Source organism: Pseudophryne corroboree, chromosome 10 (genome assembly GCF_028390025.1).
Source record: "Pseudophryne corroboree isolate aPseCor3 chromosome 10, aPseCor3.hap2, whole genome shotgun sequence".
NCBI classification, from domain to species: domain Eukaryota; kingdom Metazoa; phylum Chordata; class Amphibia; order Anura; family Myobatrachidae; genus Pseudophryne; species Pseudophryne corroboree.
This window is the reverse complement of record NC_086453.1, coordinates 187,937,875-187,961,132: the sequence shown is the minus strand read 5'-3', so window position 1 is coordinate 187,961,132 and position 23,258 is coordinate 187,937,875. Positions and strand designations below refer to the sequence as shown.

General features: G+C 46.7%; 2 protein-coding genes across 17 annotated transcripts in view; one reads left to right on the top strand and one right to left on the bottom strand.

The window, feature by feature from the left end:
* Nucleotides 1-8,413, bottom strand: part of LOC134966324 (zinc finger protein 569-like) — a 144,158-nt gene extending 135,745 nt beyond the window's left edge. For 3 of the 11 annotated variants that reach the window (XM_063942973.1, XM_063942976.1, XM_063942974.1), the window contains exon 1: nucleotides 8,225-8,309. Coding sequence is in view for 2 of the 11 variants with exons in the window: in XM_063942971.1 (XP_063799041.1) it covers nucleotides 8,225-8,413 (189 nt within the window). In the remaining 9 variants the exon portion in view is untranslated. Of the gene's footprint in view, nucleotides 1-223; nucleotides 2,952-8,067; nucleotides 8,202-8,224 lie in introns of those variants that run through there. The other 8 variants (XM_063942978.1, XM_063942980.1, XM_063942975.1 and 5 more) reach the window with 6 other exon arrangements.
* An 11-nt stretch (nucleotides 8,414-8,424) lies between these two features.
* LOC134966326 (zinc finger protein OZF-like) overlaps nucleotides 8,425-23,258 on the top strand; it is a 227,664-nt gene continuing 212,830 nt past the window's right edge. For 2 of the 6 annotated variants that reach the window (XM_063942985.1, XM_063942982.1), the window contains exon 1: nucleotides 8,532-8,684. The gene's annotated coding sequence lies outside the window, so the exon portion shown is untranslated. Of the gene's footprint in view, nucleotides 8,508-8,531; nucleotides 8,685-18,543; nucleotides 18,790-23,258 lie in introns of those variants that run through there. The other 4 variants (XM_063942983.1, XM_063942986.1, XM_063942987.1 and 1 more) reach the window with 4 other exon arrangements.

Genomic DNA, 23,258 nt, shown 5'->3' with positions numbered 1-23,258 from the left:
CAAAACCTAATATTGGCTACATTAACATTTAAGTACTTTTACAATTCAGTCAAATATAATAATTTTAAAAAAACATACACAAAACACACAAATGACACTTTCCAAACAATATACGTGCCGATTAATAAGACAGTTTTTCACAAACATTTAAATAAATCACAAAAACATACACAATGTCAAAGGCAACATTAAATACATTACAAAATACAAACTATAAACTTACCAGCCTTCTTTGGCCGATCGGAGTCCTTCCCATAAGTCCCACTCACGACCTCTGTAGGAATGAGGCTCTGCAGGGGCAACTCATAATCCAAATACGTCGCCACAAAAGGGGCACCACCACCAGTTTGGCGTGCAGACTTGGCCTCCCTTGCCATTTTGGCTTTCACACGACGCTTTATGTCATAAAACCTTTTTCTGCAGGTCTCCTCGGTTCGCCTCACTAAGCCCTCACAATTGACTGCATCAATCACCTTATGCCACATTTGTGCCTTCTTCCTGGATGACACCTTAGCTGCCTCTTGGCCAAAAAGCTGGCGATGATATTGCATTATCTCATGAACCAGGGCCACATTCTCCTCATAAGTACATTTTACATTGCGCCCTGATTTGGTTGTGGTACGTGGCTGCGGAGCCACATCACTCTCACTAGACGACTCCGGTGCCTCCTCTGCAACCTCCTCCTCCTCACCCCCCTTACTAACCTCCTGCACCTCCCCCGCCTCACTAACCTCAGAATCCGACATGATTGACACAAACAACAATAAACAAATAAAAAAAATATAAAAAAATAAAACTCCACTACCTCTAAAACTAACACAACACACACACACACACACACACACACACACAATTACAGTGACAAGATACTCATAAAAAAACCACAAGGACAGAAAATGACACTAATAAGTAACAAGACAACAAACAACACAAGACACCTTTCACAGCACAGCACACAACAATAGAACAACCACAAAACCACTCACTAACCAAACTACTCACAACGCTACCTCTCTCCTCTCCACTGACTAAACCCACGAGGTTCGGTCGTTTGGAGGCGTATTTATATGGTTGCGCATTGACACTCCCTCGTATTCCTCGAAACCAATCATATGACTCACACTAGAAAACGAAAAGTTTAAAAAAAAAAAGGCCGCATTGGTGACGTATCACGGCCGAACACTCATAGTACGAATGACGCGTGGAAAAAACCATCTTCGGCCGAAAAAAAAACACATTCGGCCGCGAAAAAATACGAATGACCGCGACATCGACCACTACGAATAGGATGAATACGAAAGCTTAGTAAATGAGCGAACATAAATTCAAAAAGTTGCAAATGCACACTACCGATGACATTCGAGTTTAAACTCCCACCAAATCCCGACAAATACGAATCTTAGTAAATATACCCCCATGTCTCAGCTTGTGTGGGAAACACCGAAATCAATGGATATCGCCAGCCAAGTTGTAGTTGTATTGTAACTGGCAGGGAGCACACCAGTAGTATCTGGACAAAGAGGCAGTCAGTCACATAATAGGATGTGACTATCAATACAGTAATAGGATGCCCTTTTCCACCATGGTAAACCCAGTTACAGCCAAGGCTCTGGATCAGGGAGTAGCTGGTCTTGCATTTAAAAACATGTAAACAGAAACAAAACAAAATGCAACTGTAGTCACCTCTGAAATAGCCATTATAAGATGCAGCCTTGCATCACGTCTTCATTCTCCCACTAGCAGCTAGCTGCTTTTATATCTACAATGACTGTATGAGTCAGTGGCCCCACTAGGTATTACAGGACTGTAGTCAGACAGAAAGGTTGGTTCTATATCGGAGGGGCTGAAGGGACCTTGTGACGTATTGAGGGGAGGAGCTACGTCACCAGGGGGAGGAGCTACGGGCGAACAGGGTACCCGAAAAGTACCCTCGCGGGCTCGCTTCGCTCGCCACGCTTCGGGCACGGTGGCTCGCTCCGCTCCGCTTCGCTCACCACCTAATTACTAAAGGTAATAGTTGGTGGCGTGGATAGTAGAGGAACTATCCCGCTGGCCTAGCTCCTCCCCCTTGCGTCGTAACTCCTCCCCCTTACGGAAAAGGTCCCTTAGCCCACTTGATTCTAGCATCTACCCAGACAGAAACCTTGCACTAAATAAATTTGATGAATGATACATACCTTATGTATTTCTCTACTGTGCAGTGTTGGTGCCATTGTGTGACTGTCACAGATTCTGCACCCCATAAGTGAAAGTAATAAAATATAAGAAAAGGATAAAACCTAATGACTTTTATCCCTCAAACAGAAGTACAACCACATTAAAAAAAAATACTATTACTGGTATACACAGTCAGAATGTTGACATGGTCTAATTGTCAATAGTCAGAATGTTTACATGGACAATAGGTCAACATATAAAATGTCAACATGTTCAGAGTGCGGCATTTTATAGGTTATTGACATTATAATTTTGTGTTTAGGGTTAGGCTAAATTTAGCACAAAAAAACAACAACCCAGTATGTCAACATTCTGACGTATACATATGTATATATATCGATATTTGTGTATGTCGACTTATTGTCCGAATCTCTGCACATGTCTCATGTACCACACCCTCATCACCAACACCTCCGCACGTCTCATGTACCACAGCCTCATCACCAACACCTCCGCACATGTCTCATGTACCGCACCACTCTCACCAACACCTCCGCACGTGTCTCATGTACCACACCACTCTCACCAACACCTCCGCACATGTCTCATGTACCACACCCCACTCACCAACACCTCCGCACGTGTCTCATGTACCACACCCCTCCCACCAACACCTCCACACGTCTCATGTACCACACCACTCTCACCAACACCTCCGCACATGTCTCATGTACCACACCACTCTCACCAACACCTCCGCACATGTCTCATGTACCACACCCCTCCCACCAACACCTCCGCACATGTCTCATGTACCACACCCCTCCCACCAACACCTCCGCACATGTCTCATGTACCACACCCCTCCCACCAACACCTCCGCACATGTCTCATGTACCACACCCCTCTCACCAACACCTCCGCACATGTCTCATGTACCACACTCCTCTCACCAACACCTCGGCACATGTCTCATGTACCACACCCCTCTCACCAACACCTCCGCACATGTCTCATGTACCACACCCCTCCCACCAACACCTCCGCACATGTCTCATGTACCACACCCCTCTCACCAATACATCCGCACATGTCTCATGTACCACACCCCACTCACCAACACCTCCGCACGTGTCTCATGTACCACACCCCTCTCACCAACACCTCCGCACGTGTCTCATGTACCACACCCCTCTCACCAACACCTCCGCACATGTCTCATGTACCACACCCCTCCCACCAACACCTCTGCACATGTCTCATGTACCACACCCCTCCCACCAACACCTCTGCACATGTCTCATGTACCACACCCCTCTCACCAATACCTCCGCACATGTCTCATGTACCACACCCCTCCCACCAACACCTCCGCACATGTCCCATGTACCACACCCCTCTCACCAACACCTCCGCACATGTCTCATGTACCACACCCCTCAAACAAACACCTCCGCACATGTCTCATGTACCACACCCCTCTCACCAACACCTCCGCACATGTCTCATGTACCACACTCCTCATATGTATCATGTAGAGAAAAAGTATATTGTAAATTTGCAAACTGATGCTAAAAAAGGGTTATTACCAATATTATATTAGATTTTTATTCTTACTTTTTTAAAGTTGATTTTGACTTAATTTCTATCTGTGTACACTATAAGACCTCATGCCCAATGGCGGAAAATTATATATGTTTATTATTGTTTTTTCACAGTAGAACAATGTATATAAACGGGTCTGGCAACAAAAGCTATTGTTTTCAATATCCCTATACTTGAATTTTCACTTCCATTCAAATGAGTTAGGTTTGTGTTGCAGTTTTATGTTAAAATCCGGGAAGTGACCATCAATGCAGATTGGAATATAGTTGTGTAACTAATAGGTGCAGGTAGTGAGGTGCACACGGACTCATTAGTCAGACAGGGCCCACTCCACACACAAGAACAGACTGTTCCAGGTTACAAAGATGCAGTGAGTGCCACCTTTCCATAGATAGCTACAAAGAAGATAAAGCACTGTGCCGGAGTCTTTACTCTCCTCTGGGCCAGCATCAAATTCAGGAAAACACTGATGAAAGGGAATACATACGGTTTCTCAAAACTCAATATTTTCCAAACTATATGGTTGTAATGTTAGCTAAAGCATTTTAACTATGTCAGCGATATAAATTTAAACATAACAAAGCATCATGTTTACATGCTTTAACTAGCATTACAACTGTGTCGGCATAATGGTGTCAGCACTGTCCCATCCACATATAGTTCATTGACATATTGAGTGTTGACCAACAGACTACATCCTGATGGGAAGATTACTCTGCCAGCAGACAGGTTACCTGGGACGGGGGGGGGGGGGGGGGGGGGAGGGCATACACACTGAAGCAGTCACAGGGAAGGCCGATAGAAACAAAAAAATAAAATTAATGCACACAGGCCACATTATTTCTTAAAAGACTCCTGTTAGAATAATCAAATAAAGTGCCGTAGACATAGTGCTTTACAGATGAAAATAAGTCATAAATAGTGTATTAGATACTTTTTTTTTTTTCCTTTTTACAAATTTGTAGCAATAAGGCACTTAGCTAATGTTGCTGGTTGATACAAGATTTATAACAGCTTCAGAACACTGGTCAGGACTTCAGACTTCAGTCTTCAATATCCTGTTTAATCTTACTAACTGCTTGTGGCGATAATTACAGGTATATACAGTACATTGTACCAGCAACCCTATCACCTGTATCAGATGTGCCGTGGGCTGCATACATTACGCTGCTTCCAGTGACTGTTCTTGCTGACCGTGGAGATTGACCCGCAGCGGTGAAACCTCCATCACTATCACCCCCTCTCATCAGTGTGCTTCCCGACACGGGGCAGTGACGTCCTCACCACCGCGAAAAGAAGGGAGGGACCAGAACACCCACCGATCACCGCCGAATTGAGCGGGTGAGACGCCAGCAGGGACGTGCAGTCAGGGAAGGCAGTGCCTCCCCTGTCATAATAATTTAAGTAATACAAAGAAGATATTTATAACACATTCTGTGTCATAATTGTCCTCTCTGCATTCTTCTAATGATATTTGCTGCAGCCAAATGCGGGTGGGAGGCAGCTGAGAGCGCTGCCTCACACCGACAATAGTAAAGTGCCTGAGGCTGGGGGCGGGGCCAAACGGAGGGCAGGAAAAGCCCATTGAAAAAAAAACGTAGTAGAGGCACCAGCAGATATGCCTCAGTGACATGGGCGTGCCTGCATCTCACCTCAGAGCCCGCCCGTGACAGTGAGGCAGATTTGATTGGTCAGCAGCTGCAGCACTGAGCAGTGACCGTTTCCTGCTGTCCCTGCTAGTGCCGAGTGTGGATCTCTCTCTCCCTCTCCGGGGTGCTAGTTGTGGCAGTACAGATGGTGAGGTAAGGAGATGAGGGTGCCAATTCCACATATCTATAGCTGGTTAGTGTAGCACTGTTATAGAGGGTGGGCGGGGGGAGAGGGCTCTGGTTCCCTGCACCTGGCTGCTATAGCCACGAACAGTATGGTCAGGCTGCTGCTGTCAGGTTCAGAGCTACGGCAGGAGCAGGCTGCATGTCACTGTCTGCTCCCGCCTTTTGTTTTCAATCCCTCAGCTGCAGCTTGTGGATGTGTTAGGCTGCAGGGAAGGGAGGGGGGGTTCCCCTGCAGGGGACTCAGGAGCACCACCGACAGCCTTCCGAGGATGCCGGATCGCAGGTCACAGATGAAGGTGAGTATAACCCACTCTTCTCTCGCTCTCCCTCCCTCATAAAAGGGGGACTGCCTGCCGTTATGTGTAAAAAAAAAAAGGAAAGAAAAAAAAAGGGGGGAATGCCTGCCATAATGTGTAAAAAATGGAGACTCTACCTGCCTAATGTGTAAAAAAAGGGAACTGCATGCCATAATGTGTAAAATAGGGGACTATGCCTGCCATATTGTGTGAAAAAGGGGGACTGCCTGCCATAATGTGTAAAATAGGGGACTCTGCCTGCCTAATGTGTAAAAAAAGGGAGACTGCATGCCATAATGTGTAAAAAAAAAAAAAAGGGGGACTGCCTGCCATAATGTGTAAAAAATGGAGACTCTGCCTGCCTAATGTGTAAAAAAAGGGAACTGCATGCCATAATGTGTAAAATAGGGGACTATGCCTGCCATATTGTGTGAAAAAGGGGGACTGCCTGCCACAACGTGTAAAATAGGGGACTCTGCCAGTCTAATATGTCAAAAAGGGGAATCTGCATGCCGTAATGTGTGAAAGGAGGACTCTACCTGCCGTGCTGTGTAAAAGGGAGCTCTGCCTGCCGTAATTTGTAAAAGGGAGCTCTACCTGCCTAATATGTAAAAGGGGACTCTGCCTGCCGTAATGTGTAAAAGGGAGCTCTGTGGTCACGCCCCTACCCCATGAAGCCACGTCCCTATATTTTTGGCACGCGCCTGCGGCACGCACTGTCTCGTTTGTATATGGGGGTGGGGGCATGCCGATGTTGTTTCTTGCACACAGCGCTAAAATGTCTAGTTACGGCACGGGGGGGGGGGGGGGGGTAGGTTCGGGTTAGGCTACGGGAAAGGAGGGTTAGGGGTTTGGGGAATGGGGAGAACACCCCCTACTCACCCCAAGCTGTATGTTGGTGTAAAACCAGTTTTGTTAGCCAGTGCCTCCCCAGTCATTGACCTCACCGCACGTCACTGGACGTCAGCACCAGCGGCATATACATGAGGTGGAAATCACACTACAAACAGGGAAGTGAACGATCCTTCACAGAGGAATCTCAATATCACCCAGGTGTGGGTAAGATTGACACGGTCATATTCTAATATTGCTATTGCAGCTTTTATTCAAACTCACTGAAGCAGAAAGTATCCATTGATATCAGCCCATGGACACTTTATGTTTTATTGCATGCTATAAATTGCTACAGTAACAACTATTTGAGCCACTGAATGTAAGGTGGTTGTGACATTATTTCTACTTTCATAGCATACCAGCAATCTAACTAGTAAATTAACCTAATGCATATACCTTGCTATATTTTAAAGAGAGAGTTATGTCATGTTTATGTGTATTTTAATTAAACTAATTGTGTGTTTGGTTAAAGCAGTAGTCTCCCAGTATTTGTAGAAGTACAGCCACTCACAGCTTTAGTGTCAAAGTTTATACCTACATCCTAAGCGCAGTGCTTTGTTTTGTATTCTGGTGTCTAATTGCTTGAGACCCTAAACCAGTCTCTAAGCATTTTTGCAGCTGGGATCATTTTACTAAATTTCATAGAGCGCCAGGAGGTGGTGTTAGCACTTACATTGTACCAGTCTGACTGATATCTGTATACATTGATAACTTTTTTGTATATTAACACTGGCTGTGTGAATTATGTATTCTATGTGATGTTAATTTTATAAATGTTTAGTGATTGACAGCGCTTCTATTATATTTTGCTTATTTCATTTTAAATTATTTAATTCACAGAAGTATTCCTATTCCCAGAACTAGTTGTAAGAATTAAAAAAGGTCACTAGAAACAGTAGGTACAATAAGATGCCAGTACTGAGCAGGGCTGAGTACCATCAGTGGGAAAAAAAAATAATAATCATAATTATATATATATATCAGTGTATATACTAATCACATATTATAATTATACTAATACTAAGCAAAATCTGAACAAAATTACAATACCAGCAAATATTTTTTCTAAATGTTAAAAATGAACATAACCTATATATGCTGAAGCACTTGAGTCAACAACAAAACAATAATTATCCAAAACCCAAACTTGTCTACAGAGCTCGCACTCTGACATCACCTATAAGAACATGAACATCACTGTAATGACTGTACTTCAATCTATAGCTATGGATGTTTCCAAGTTGCGGGATGAGGCAGGAGGTGGGGTGAACGGAGAGTACCTGAATACAGCAAGTTTACCTCTGCAGGGGGCATCATCCCAGCAGTGCTGGCCAAGGCAAGGACATCCGGGCTCATATATGGTGGGCACCTCTAAAAGGAGCAGGATGCACCAAGGTCTCCAGGCCGAACGATGGGAAAAACGCACACCGTACTCACCCTCTCTCCAGTACGGGGCAGCGCCCCTCCCTCCTGCCAGCAGCAGTGTGGCCCCGGCTGTGTGATGGGGAGGACAATGCACCCAGTAAGCCCTTTGCTAAACTGGGGATGGACAACTGTGGAACAATAACCAGACAGCCTGGGAACTACAAATCCCGTCATGCCATTCATCGCTTCAAAAGTAAACATCTTTATTGATTGAGAACGGTGCACGATCTGTTTCCTCAGAACGTCATGGACACCGGGGGTCTCTGCACGTGCGCAATGACTGATACAAGGCTAAGTGAGTATAGCCAAGTTCCCGGGGGATTCTGGGTAGATAATTGCACTGGTTTTACAAGCCGTCTAGTACCTGACTCTGAGTGCAGCACTCAGGTCCTTGTCTGCAGGTGTTTCTGGTCAGTCAGAGAGGAGGATGTAAGTGGTTGCGCTGAGTACCCTGCACTGTGACAGGAAGCTGGTAAGAGGGCTTTAACCTATTTGTAGGAAATATTAACTCCTAGGTAACTTAGTGGGACAGGTAAATAGTTTTATTTTTTGTTAAATGATTATGGATTTAAGTTATACCACTAAGTTATGGTGCAAATAAAACATTTTTCAGTGCTTTTGACAGTGACTTGCAATAGGCAGGTGTGATGGATCTCCCACAGTATGCCTATTTCCGCAGGCTATACATACTTGCAGTATATGCACTTTTCAGGTGCTCTTATATTTCCATTTCACATCCTACATTCGTCCTTATTTGTATATGGTGTCATAATTAGACAGTTTGTTGTAGATGCAAATTAAGTCTAAAGACTGCCAACCTATTGCATGTATTCCGAGGATCAACTGTCACAGACAGGGTCGGCTCCAGGCATGTTCCTTAGGGGCGGCCTCATGGGGCCCCAGGCTACTAAGGGCGCCTGGCCATATTTAATGTTTTGCCGATCAGAGCTTGCGAACTGGCGGTGGTGGCTCTTGATTGGCTGCCAGACAGTGAGCTTTGATTGGCCCACGAGCCGGTGCCATATTTTAAATGGCTGCCGGAGACTGGACTTTAGTGAGGGGCGGAGAGGCACGCTGCGTTCTCCTCCCCTGTTCTCCCCTCAGACACGAGCATTAGTGACAGGCCAGCAGCGACAGCAGAAATCCAGCAGTGGTGAGCACTACTAGGGTCATTACGTGTATCTGACACTTACTGGGGGCATTACGTGAAAGGAGCCATAGGCGTGCGCAGCACATTTTATTAGGGTGTGCACCGTTAGAGGGGTTTGTTCTGCACCGCCTATTGAGTGTTGTTAGCACCACCTACTGGGTATGTCTATCACCACCTATTGGGCTTGTCTAGCAAGACCTATGGTGTCTCGCACAACTTTACAATTAGTGCAAGTGGTAGTGATAAAGCTGATTATCCTTACAGGAATGAAAGCTATACCTTAAACATACCTTAAATACACTTTAACCCTTTAGCCGCTGCGGCCGCTATACTTAATTCACACTCTACGCACCTTTTACGCTATTAGCGTACAGAGTCCCGTACAGTGTACGGACTTTGCGTACACACGTCGCGCTGACGGTACAAAGTACTCACAGCGCATACACACCCAGAGATACACTTTAAACCTTCTACAGCAATGCTATGCAATAATAATACACTTTAAACCATAGCAGGGCAATGAGGACACGACACCAATTGTGATTTCTCTTACGTACTAGAGGATGCTGGGGACTCCGTAAGGACCATGGGGTATAGACGGGCTCCGCATGAGATAGGGCACCTAAAAAGAACTTTGACTATGGGTGTGCACTGGCTCCTCCCTCTATGGCCCTCCTCCAGACCTCAGTTAGATCTTGTGCCCAGAGGAGAATGGGTGCACTGCAGAGAGCTCTCCAGAGTTTTCTGTGGAAAAAGAATTTTGTTAGGTTTTTTATTTTCAGGGAGTCCTGTTGGCAACAGGCTCCCTGCATCGTGGGACCGAGGAGAGAGAAGCAGAGCTGGCTTGTCAAGTTGGGCACTGCTTCTAAGGCTACTGGACACCATTAGCTCCAGAGGGAGTCGGAACACAGGTCTCACCTGGGGTTCGTCCCTGAGCCGCGCCGCCGTCCTCCTCACAGATGCCGCAGATAGAAGCCGGATAGAGAAGGCAGAAGACATCTTAGGCGGCAGAAGACATCAGATCTTCATGAGGTAAGGCGCGCAGCGGTAAGCTGCGCGCCATTGCTCCCAGTCACACACACACACAGAGCAGCACTGAAGGGTGCAGGGGGGGGCGCCCTGGGCAGCAATAAACCTCACATTTTGGCACAAATACAGTTGGATTAGACTGCGGAGGCAGTAAATCTATGATCCCCCGCCATTTTATAAAAAAATCACTGGGACCGAAGCCCGCCGTCGGGTGGGCGGGGCTTAATCCTCAGCACTAACCAGCGCCATTTTCTCTACAGAAGCTGCATGAGGAAAACGCTGGCTCCCTGGTCTCTCCCCTGCTGAACTCACAGGCTAGAAAAAAGAGGAGGGGGGCACATTAGCGACGCAGTGAGTGGGAATTGGCATATTATATATAAAAAAGCGCTATCTGGACATATTTTTTCCAGTGTTTTTAAGCGCTGGTGTGTGCTGGCATACTCTTTCTCTGTCTCTCCTTAGGACCTGGTTGGGGTTTTGTCCCCTTATAGGTTAATCCCTGTGTGTGTGGGGTGTCGGTACGTGTGTGTCGACATGTCTGAGGCGGAAGGCTTCTCCAAGGAGGAGGTGGAGCAAATGAGTGGTATGTTCCCGTCGGTTGTGCCGACTCCAGATTGGATGGACATGTGGCATATGTTGAATGCAAGTGTGGCATCTTTACATAAAAGGCTTGATAAGGCTGATTTAGGGGGGACATCAGGGGGTCAATCCTCAGATTGGACCGACTCACAGGGCCCGTCGGGGTCTCAAAGGCGTCCCTTAACACAAGATACTACTACTACCGACACGGATTCTGATTCCAGTGTCGACTATGACGAAGTAAAATTGCACCCTAGGGTGACTAAAACCATTCAGTGTATGATTGTAGCAATAAGGGATGTGTTGCATATTGTGGATGAACCCTCGGTCCCCGACACAAGGGTACACATGTTTAAGGAAAAGAAACAGATTATTAACTTTCCCACATCTTATGAATTAAATGAATTCTTTGGAAAAGCTTGGGAGACTCCGGATAAGAGGCCGCAGATCCCCAAAAGAATTTATATGGCATACCCCTTCCCTAAGCAGGACAGGGATATTTGGGAATCACCCCCCACTGTGGACAAGGCCCTGACGCTCTTGTCCAAGAAAGTGGCGCTACCGTCTCCTGACACAGCAGCCCTTAAGGACCCTGCAGATCACAGGCAAGAAACTACCTTAAAGTGTATTTATTCTCATACGGGTGCTGTGCTAAGACCGACAATTGCGTCGGCATGGGTGTGTAGCGCAATTGCAGCTTGGACAGATGAGCTGACAGATCAATTTGATAATATGGATAAGGATACTATATTCTTAACTCTAGCCCATATTAAAGACGCAGTCTTAATTATGAGGGATGCTCAAAGGGACATTGGATTGCTAGCTTCTAGGGCCAATGCCATGTCTATCTCGGCGAGAAGATCCTTATGGACTCGCCAATGGACGGGTGATGCGGATTCCAAAAAACATATGGGGGTACTACCCTATAAGGGTGATGTATTGTTTGGGGATGGGCTGACGGACCTGGTTTCCACAGCTACAGCAGGTAAATCAAATTTTTTACCATATATTCCCCAACAGCAAAAGATAACACCCTATCAGATGCAGTCCTTTCGGTCGCACAAGTCCAAAAGAGGTCAGGGATCCTCTTTCCGCGCCAGAGGTAAGGGCAGAGGCAAGAGAGCACCTGTTGCGGCAGGTGCCCAGGAACAAAAGTCCTCCCCGGCTGCTCCAAAACCCACAGCATGACGCTGGGGCTCCCCTGAGGGAGTCCGCACCGGTGGGGGCACGTCTTCGACTTTTTAGTCAGGCCTTGGTCAGTTCGGACCTGAATCCCTGGGTGTTGGAAATAGTTTCCCATGGTTACAAATTGGAATTCGAGGAGGTGCCCCCGCGCCGATTTTTTCAAATCGGCCCTACCAGCTTCCACATCGGAAAGGGATGTAGTGTTAGCTGCAATTCAAACGCTGTGTATACAGCAAGTGATAAGGTTCCCCTGCACCAGCAGGGAAGAGGTTACTACTCAACCCTATTTGTGGTCCCGAAACCGGACGGTTCGGTCAGACCTATTTTGAATCTGAAATCCCTAAACCTGTACATAAGAAGATTCAAATTCAAAATGGAATCTCTCAGAGCGATAATAGCCAACATGGAGGAGGGGGAGTTTATGGTGTCTCTGGACATAAAGGATGCGTACCTTCATGTCCCCATATATGCCCCCCATCAGGAATACCTGAGATTCGCTGTACAGGATTGTCATTACCAATTTCAGACGTTGCCGTTTGGACTCTCCACGGCCCCAAGGATTTTCACCAAGATAATGGCGGAAATGATGGTGGTCCTGCGCAAGCATGGAGTCACAATTATCCCATACTTGGACGATCTCCTGATAAAAGCGAGATCAAGGGAGAAATTGCTGAACAGTGTGGCGCTCTCGTTGAGAGTGCTCCAGCAACACGGTTGGATTCTAAATCTACCGAAGTCACAGTTGATTCCGACAACTCGACTACCGTTCCTAGGTATGATACTGGATACGGAACAAATGAAGGCCTTCCTCCCAATAGAGAAAGCCCAAGACATACAGAACATGGTCAGGGACCTGCTAAAACCGAAAAGGGTGTCAGTTCACCAATGCACTCGAGTTCTGGGGAAAATGGTGGCGGCCTACGAGGCCATTCCCTTCGGAAGGTTCCATGCAAGGACTTTTCAATGGGACCTTCTGGACAAGTGGTCCGGGTCCCATCTGCTCTTACATCGGAAAATAACTCTGTCCCCAGGGACCAGAGTGTCCCTCCTGTGGTGGTTGCAAAGTGCTCACCTCCTGGAGGGTCGCAGGTTCGGAATTCAGGATTGGATGCTGGTTACCACGGACGCGAGCCTCCGAGGATGGGGAGCGGTCACACAGGGAAAAATTTTTCAGGGTCTTTGGTCAGACCAGGAGTCCTGTCTACACATCAATGTGTTGGAACTCCGGGCCATTTACAACGGCCTTCGACAAGCGGAGAGTTTTCTTCGAAACCTACCGGTTCTGATTCAATCAGACAATGTCACAGCAGTGGCTCATGTGAACCGCCAAGGCGGGACAAAAAGCAGAGTCGCGATGGCGGAAGCCAAAAGGATCCTTCGCTGGGCGGAAAATCATGTAAGCGCTCTGTCAGCTGTCTTCATTCCGGGAGTGGACAACTGGGAAGCAGACTTCCTTAGCAGACACGATCTCCATCCAGGAGAGTGGGGACTTCATCAAGAAGTCTTTGTAGACGTAACACGTCTTTGGGGAACTCCTCAAATAGACATGATGGCGTCACGCCTCTACAAAAAATTTCAGAGGCACTGCGCCAGGTCTCGGGACCCTCAGGCAATAGCAGTAGACGCTCTGGTAACACCGTGGGTGTTCAAATCGGTCTACGTGTTTCCTCCTCTTCCTCTCATCACAAAGGTGTTGAGGATCATAAGACGAAGAAGAGTACGAACGATACTCGTTGTCCCAGACTGGCCTCGAAGGGCCTGGTACTCGGATCTACAAGAGACGCTTACAGGAGATCCCTGGCCTCTTCCTCTGAGGGAAGACCTGTTGCAGCAGGGGCCCTGTGTATTTCAAGACTTACCGCGGTTACGTTTGACGGCATGGCGGTTGAACGCCGAATCCTAGCGAAAAAGGGGATTCCGGAAGAGGTCATCCCTACTTTAATAAAGGCTAGGAAGGAGGTGACGATAAAACATTATCACCGTATCTGGCGAAAGTATGTGTCTTGGTGTGAGACCAAGAATGCACCTACCGAAGATTTTCATCTGGGTCGTCTTCTCCACTTCCTACAGACAGGAGTGGATATGGGCCTGAAATTAGGCTCTGTTAAGGTACAGATTTCGGCCCTCTCGATTTTTCTTTCAGAAGGAATTGGCTTCTTTTCCAGAAGTCCAGACGTTTGTAAAGGGAGTGCTGCACATCCAGCCCCCTTTTGTGCCTCCAGTGGCACCATGGGACCTGAACGTGGTGTTGCAGTTCCTAAAATCACACTGGTTTGAACCGCTTAACAAGGTTGAGTTGAATTTTCTTACCTGGAAGGTGGTCATGTTGTTGGCCTTAGCATCAGCAAGGCGAGTGTCAGAATTGGCGGCTTTGTCACACAAGAGCCCCTACTTGATTTTTCATGTGGATCGAGCTGAATTGAGGACACGTCCGCAATTTTTGCCTAAAGTGGTTTCTTCGTTCCATATGAATCAACCTATTGTGGTGCCTGTGGCTACAAGTGACCTGGAGGATTCCAGATCCCTGGACGTAGTCAGGGCCTTAAAAATTTATGTAGCCAGGACGGCTAGAATTAGGAAAACAGAGGCTCTGTTTGTCCTGTATGCGACCAATAAGATTGGCGCTCCTGCTTCGAAGCAGACTATTGCTCGCTGGATCTGTAATACGATTCAGCAGGCTCACTCTACGGCTGGATTGCCAGTACCAAATTCGGTTAAGGCCCATTCCACTAGGAAGGTGGGCTCTTCTTGGGCGGCTGCCCAAGGCGTCTCGGCTTTACAACTTTGCCGAGCGGCGACTTGGTCGGGGTCAAACACTTTTGCAAAGTTCTACAAGTTTGATACCCTGGCTGATGAGGACCTAGCGTTTGCTCAGTCGGTGCTGCAGAGTCATACGCACTCTCCCGCCCGATTGGATGCTTTGGTATAAACCCCATGGTCCTTACGGAGTACCCAGCATCCTCTAGGACCTAAGAGAAAATAAGATTTTAAACCTACCGGTAAATCTATTTCTCCTAGTCCGTAGATTATGCTGGGCGCCCGTCCCAGTGCGGAAACTCTGCAAGACTTGTATATAGTTGTTGCTTACATAAGGGTTATGTTACAGTTGACATCGGTCTTGGACCGTTACTGTCGTTTGTTCATACTGTTAACTGGTTATGTATGTTCCAGGTTACATGGTATGATTGGTGTGGGCTGGTATGAATCCTGCCCTTGGATTGCTAAATCCTGCTTTGTATTGTCCATCTCCTCTGGGCACAGTTCTCTGACTGAGGTCTGGAGGAGGGGCATAGAGGGAGGAGCCAGTGCACACCCATAGTCAAAGTTCTTTTTAGGTGCCCTATCTCCTGCGGAGCCCATCTATACCCCATGGTCCTTACGGAGTCCCCAGCATCCTCTACGGACTAGGAGAAATAGATTTACCGGTATGTTTAAAATCTTATTTTTACCGCTGGGTTCCGACACCACAGTGGATTATTTCTGAAAGGGGGTTTGCAATACAAATCATACAATTCAAGACAATATAACAGAATAATGGCTACAGTCTATGTACATACGTGATTGGAATCGCTTGCGCTACCTGGCCGATCCCCGGTCATCTGATAGATAACTTTGTGAGTCTTGTGCCAGGCCAGGCTGCAGCAGGCTTTATTTATACAATTCTTCCAAAAGCAATACAATGGATACTGTAATCCCTTTGTCCATTGGACACAGGAATGCACTTTTACAGTACAGGAGAGGTCATAGGTTGATTTGAATAGGTAGGCAATGTCTTTCTCAACTGCTCATGTGGGTGGTCTCCTCTGGATTCCCGCTGCATACATAATATACAGTAAATACAGTTTATATCTATATTCTGCTTCTGCACATAACTATCCGCAGGAACATGCGATCTTCCGCCTACCAACACCGGAATGTTACCCTTAAAATACCCTACAGCTGGATACCAAATACCACCTTATAACCTTAGTCTGTCCCCTCTTATCCTGTAAAGGTGAATCCCTTTGTTCTGCAACCATTTAAACAGCTATAACTTTCTGATGTGGTGCAAGGAGACTATGTGTACATTGTGCACTATTTGGATTAAATATGTAATGTGCTCTGAGGGCCCTCCATGCGTACACAAACTCTGCCGTAAATACCCATACCACGCGCCGATGCGCAGGACCGACCATACGCAAAGTGCGGACATGTGCACGCACGGCAGAACAAGTACACGCGCAGCGGGCATGTGTGTGCAGTTTGTACGTGATGTGTGTTCTGTAATATTTTTCGACTTTGACAGTAGAGATTAAGAATGCAAAAATAAGGGGGGAGGACTGAATGGGATGGATATGTGGGATCGACCCTTACTAAGTCAACTGGATCGGCATTACAACTGTAAACATACTGGGTGGGCAGTATGTTTAAAGTTGTTCTCTTGATCTGGTTATCATGCTGTAAGTAGCATGTTGACCACATACCGGCACCTACATTCTGGGAATGACATATTCACTGCCAATCCTGTAACTACTTTCTGCACACATCTTATGCCTCTCATACAGCTCGCCTTTCCTTACACAGATTATCTCATGTGACTGCTCCATGCAGTTAATCTCTTCTCATGTGCCCCCCCCATGTAACTTCTCTCTCCTCTTGTGGCTCACCACTTATGCAGCTTATCTCCCCCCTTGTGTCTCCCCTTCCCCTCATGCAGCTCATCTCCCCCTTGTGTCTCTCCCTCCCCTCATGCAGCATAACTATCTTCAATCATGCAGCTCCCCCAGTGGAGCTTTCTTACCTCTCTTTTGAGCGTCTCTGTGCGAGTAGTCCTCCACCTCCTTTCCAGCATCCGTGTAGGCCCCCATCATATCTCAGTCCTTTCTAGGCTTTGCAGCTTCTCTTCCCGCGGCAGCCCATACAAATGCATGGCATTGACGTCACTATGTCATAACCGCCAATGTCTGAGGGAGGCGGGGCTATGGGAGGCCACCGCTGTCTTAGTGTCCACTCCAGCACTACCCGCTCGCCACAGATTGTTGTGGGAGATGTGGCAGCGGGTGGCTACTTTAATTCAGTGGGCTGCAGCAGCGGACCTGGCGTGTGGGAGGTGCCCGACATTAGGGGGTGCCTGTGCGCACCAGGCACCCCCCATGCGCACGACTATGGGAGCACTACCGGGGGCATTATGTGTAAGGCCATACAATTGTGTGTACGGGGGTGGGTGATAATATGGTATATATATTTGTAATTTGATAACAGGAGCGTGCACCCACTTTACAAGGAACAATTACAAGGATACACAGACAAGTCAACTTTAAAAAAAAAAAAAATCCAAAATTGAACTATTTAGACAACTTAGGGGCTGATGTATCAGGTAGTGAAAAGAATGGATTAGTTTCCCCTAGTAACCTATTAGCATCTACCTGTCATTTATATAATGTACTAGATAAATGCTACCTCAAAGCTGATTGGTTGCTATGGCAAACTTGTCCACTTCTTCATTATTTTTGCTGCCTAATACATCAACCTCTAAGTGTGTGACAATTATAAACAGTTGCACTTTCTCAGTGCTCTGGATGGGAAGACCAAGATGATCAGCTGCCGAAGACAGTACGAGAACAACAGGGTGTTGGGCACTGCTCATGATGGCTTATAACCTAGGGGTAAGGTGTAATAACTGGTATGTGAACTGGAAATAAATGAGGATGAGGGTTGAAAGCTCAAGTTAAGATTGTGACGAGTGCCAGTGGGTTTTAATGAACCATTGTGTTTTCAGGGTACGTTTGAAACAACAGGTGTCACGCTTGGGGGTTGGGTTTTGTTTGGACAGGTGTTTGTGGATGGAGCTGACAAAGAGGGAGTATAAATGAATTGAGGAGGCTTTAACCAGGTATGGTGCATGCACTTGAAAGAATTGTTAGTGTTCTAGCAGTGACAAGCTCAGAGGTAGATATAATAAATGAAGCTTTTATTCAAGAACATCCATGATTCACTGTAGATACTGCATGCTGACAAAAGATACCAGGTTAGCCACAGAAAAGATGACCAGAATGGAACCAAGTTGGATTGAAAAAGACAAAGTTCATAAAACAATAATATCCGTAATGGAATCTGAACAAACTGGAGTGCTCACCGGGCTTGAGCCGGAATCTTGACACTGGAAACACTGAAGAAAGACAAAGTCCATATAACAATGGTAGCCGGAGTGAAGTTGGGACAGACTGGATCATACAAAGTCACTGGAGTGAAGGCCCTCAGCACAGAGCTGTTACTTCCTGGATAGAGACTGTTGTACTGACAAATTGGTAATCCCAGGAAGTCACCTTTATACCTTGCAGTGTGGTTTCATTGGATGTTGCAGTCAGCTGACGAAAGATGCTCCAAGATTGGACAATGGAGGATCAGCTGATGGAATCCTAGATGGCCGCGCCCATGTTCGGACTTGGAGGGAAACTCTGACTAGGCCCAAACACCAGGAAGTGAGCACAATGATAAATAAACACTGTAACAATGGAAGACAGCGCTGTTGGGTACTTTGCACAGAAGCAGCAACTTCTGCAGGAGACTTCATGCTGGATCATCACTGGCGGACCTCTGTGTGTGGATACAGCGCGCACGGACCTTTGCGCCAGCCAGGACAGACATCGCATAGGTAAGAAAGTACTTTTAAAAGTCCGAAGTGTGACAACAGGATGGGGGACAGGCTGATAGTGATATATTTGTACAGTTTCAACATTATTGAAGCTTTGGGGGCCCATACATCAACAATTAATTTCCCGTTCTGTCCATTCTTTGGTCAGGTGATTGTCAAAATCCAACATGTTGAAGAATCTCGTTTTGCTGATTCCTACCTAAAATGTTCGGAATCTATGAGTCAGGATTTTTAACATGTAATTTGCAGATCACCCGAGAAATAGCCGATCTTTGGAGTCTGCCGATCAACATATGGGGGCACTCGGGAGATGTAATGATCCTTAAATTTCCTGCCCTGCTTCGCCATTATCCTGGCGAACCAGGGTCATTTACTTGTCGGATGAATTAAAAAGTTATTACCAAAGTGGGAGAGTGTTAACCCGCCTCTTTTGCAAAGTACTAAGCTTTTAATTAGTTTAAGATACACAAACACACATCTAGAAAGAATTTTAGGAACCATTAGTTCTCTTGAAATATCATATTTTCCCAAAAATGGTTACATAGTAAACTACAAGCAATAACAAGTATTCCCTTCAAGATTTCAGTACACAAGACACATAAATGTATTTGTACCATTACTGTCAACACTTCCCCTTTACTGGCTAAAATAAAATCTAGAACTACAGTATTCTGTTTTTTGTAGTGCTACTGTCCTTATGCTGTCCTAGTTTCATCATATACAGTATTAATCCGTGATCGCAAATACGTGTTATAGCGCATATTTTATGAGCTATTGGCAGTAAGGGACTCTGTTTTAAAAAACGAGCGGGTCCTGCAAGGATGCACTCTGTCTCCCCAACAACAGTTGTCAGCTTCCCCTGTCTCCCAATCAGTCACTCCGTCCCTGCCAGTGCACCGCTTTCCTGTTTGAATCTGGACATCCTCCTCCATGTGCTTAGCCTCTGAATCCAGCTCCCCCTCTCACAAGGCTCTGCACCCATTTCCTCCTGCACATCTTCTCTGTCAACTACCATGCGACTTTCCTGGATGCAGCAGTAATGTTGTCAGTGGTGCCCGGCCCCTCCAGCAGCCTGCACTCCATCCCTGACTCAGTCAGTTAGCTCTCTGCATGCAGGAGGTCAGGGAGGTGGACACTGCCCATGACAGGAGAGAGCTGGAGGTCTATACCTGGCTGCTGAGGGACAAACTGGAGCTGCAGTTCAAGCTAGAGGTGGACAACAGTGACACAGCCAGGGGCTCCCAGCAGGGTGAAGTAGGTAACCACTGCCCCGACTGCTATCTTCACTTGCCTCCTCCCTACACCCAGTAATGCCTGCCCCATTACCATCTCCTTGCTCCATTACTGCCCTAGTTGCTATCTAACCCTAATCCCAATACTGCTCCAGTAGCTACCTACACTTGCCACCTCCCTACCCCCAACACTGCCACAGTTCTGCCTGCCCTTACCCCCTACTTGCCCCAGTAATGCCCCAGCTACTATCTTCCTTTACCCCCACCCCTAACTGCTGCTTGCCCTTATCCTCTACCCAAACTGCTACCTGCTCACAGCACTGTCCAAACTGTTGCCTGCACCCAGCAGTGCTCCAACTGCTGCCTGCCCTCACCCCATCACTACCCTCAGCACTGCCTGCCTCAATGCCCAGCTCTATACCAACTGCAGCCCATAAAGAACAGCATAAATTGTGATGGGAACCAGAAACCATGGCATAGGACACCAATTTTTTTTAAAGTGAGATGTCCCTGGGACCCACATATTTTTTTCACTTGGCGTGTTCACTGATTAATGGATACTTGATAGATTAAAGGATAACATTCCACAATATCCAAATGCTTATTCTGGTATTTTCATATAATCATGTGTATAACGGGTACTTGAGATAAGGACTTGTTAGGCAGGATTTCCGCGGAAACTGTGTCTTTTACTGACAGCAGACACTGTGCATAGCATACACCGGCTTAGTCCTGGTCACGCAGGTACATAACTGAAAATAAGCAAACAGACATAAAAAGTCCTAGCATTCCTTGTGCTCAGCAGTCTGTCTGCTGCAGTGGATTGCAGCCACTCTTGCCATGCCCTCCTGGCACAGCTAATGTCCACAGTCCCTGTCACTACAAACTGTGCCCTACTCACTTGCCTCTAACAGGCATCCACGCCCTGTGTAGTAGGTGAATGGGATTTTTAAAGCCCTCTCCTGCTTCTGACTTCATGCTGTCTTTGGGTGAGCTGGAAAACCTGGACTTCTATTTTTCCACTTGCAGCTGTGCAGTCCAAAAAGCCCAGAGTTATAAATTTCCACTGCAGGTGCAGAATGTACAGGTTTTGTTTTCTTCTTCCTTGGAGCCTATCCCACCAGAATGTGAACAAATCGTGTGAGAGAACACCCCTCTCACCACACGTCATATGTAATTAACAAAAGGCCTTCAAAACGGAGCGTTTCACAACTGCTCTGTTTTGATCAGTCCCATGCCTTCAGCTGTGGTAGGCTGCAGGCAGAAACACTGAAATCAACAGGTTAGATACATTTTTTTTTTTTTTTTTTAACTCACATTGTTCCTATTGCCACAAAGGATAAATTTGATTTTAAAAGTAATACATCATACAATTCTTAATATAAAGGCATATTGATCATTACTCTGGACATAAAACTGTTTGTTTTGGTATCTGTATATGGTGGGCATAGAACTTTATATGACTGGAATAGGGATATATAATATATAATGTGCTGTACATATGGATCTACTATTCAGTGTCCCTCCTTATCTATTGCATATATACACACACACACTTTTACAGTACCACGTAGGCTAAATATGTGCGACATATTGAGTAAGTAAAAGTATTACATACAATCATGTGTGAAAAAGTAAATTCAATATAACTGTGGTTATGTTTTTGTAACGTCCTAGTGGATGCTGGGGACTCCGTAAGGACCATGGGGAATAGACTGGCTCCGCAGGAGACTGGGCACTCTAAGAAAGAATTAGTACTACTGGTGTGCACTGGCTCCTCCCTCTATGCCCCTCCTCCAGACCTCAGTTAGAATCTGTGCCCGGAAGGAGCTGGGTGCATTTTAGTGAGCTCTCCTGAGCTTGCTATTAAGAAAGTATTTTAGTTAGGTTTTTTTATTTTCAGAGAGCTTTTGCTGGCAACAGACTCTCTGCTACGTGGGACTGAGGGGAGAGAAGCAAACCTACTAACTGCGGCTAGGCTACTGGACACCATTAGCTCCAGAGGGTGCGCTTCTTAGGCTACTGGACACCATTAGCTCCAGAGGGTTCGAACACAGGAACTTAACCTTGGTCGTCCGTTCCCGGAGCCGCGCCGCCGCCCACCTCGCAGAGCCAGAAGACAGAAGCCGGCGGATGAAGCAAGAAGACGTCAAAATCGGCGGCAGAAGACTCCTGTCTTCACATGAGGTAGCGCACAGCACTGCAGCTGTGCGCCATTGCGCCCACACTAACCCACACACTCCGGTCACTGTAGGGTGCAGGGCGCAGGGGGGGGGCGCCCTGGGCAGCAATTGAGTACCTCCTGGCAAAAGCAGCATATATACAGCTGGGCACTGTATATATGCATGAGCCCCCGCCATTTTTTACACCAAATCGCGGGACAGAAGCCCGCCGCTGAGGGGGCGGGGCTTCTTCCTCAGCACTCACCAGCGCCATTTTCTCTCCACAGCTCCGCTGAGAGGAAGCTCCCCAGGCTCTCCCCTGCAGACTCACGGTAGAAAGAGGGTAAAAAGAGAGGGGGGAGCACATAAATTTAGCGCAATAATCATATATACAGCAGCTACTGGGTAAACACTAAGTTACTGTGTGATTCCTGGGTCATATAGCGCTGGGGTGTGTGCTGGCATACTCTCTCTCTGTCTCTCCAAAAGGCCTTGTGGGGGTCCTGTCCTCATATAGAGCATTCCCTGTGTGTGTGGTGTCGGTACGCTTGTGTCGACATGTTTGACGAGGAGGGCTATGTGGAGGCAAAGCAGGTGCAGATGAATGAGGTGTCCCCGCTGACGGCGCCGACACCTGATTGGATGGATATGTGGAAGGTGTTAAATGATAATGTAAACTCCTTACATAAAAGGTTGGATAAAGCTGAAGCCTTGGGACAGTCGGGGTCTCAGCCCATGCCTGATCCTACAGCGCAGAGGCCGTCAGGGTCTCAGAAGCGCCCACTATCCCATATTGTTGACACAGATATCGACACGGATTCTGACTCCAGTGTCGATGGCGATGATACAAAATTGCAGCCTAAGATGGCTAAAGCCATCCGCTATATGATTGTAGCTATGAAGGATGTATTGCACATATCAGAGGTAAACCCTGTCCCTGACAAGAGGGTTTATATGTTTGGGGAGAAAAAGCAAGAGGTGACTTTTCCCCCTTCACATGAGTTAAATGAGTTATGTGAAAAAGCTTGGGATTCTCCTGATAGGAAAGTGCTGATTTCCAAAAGGTTACTTATGG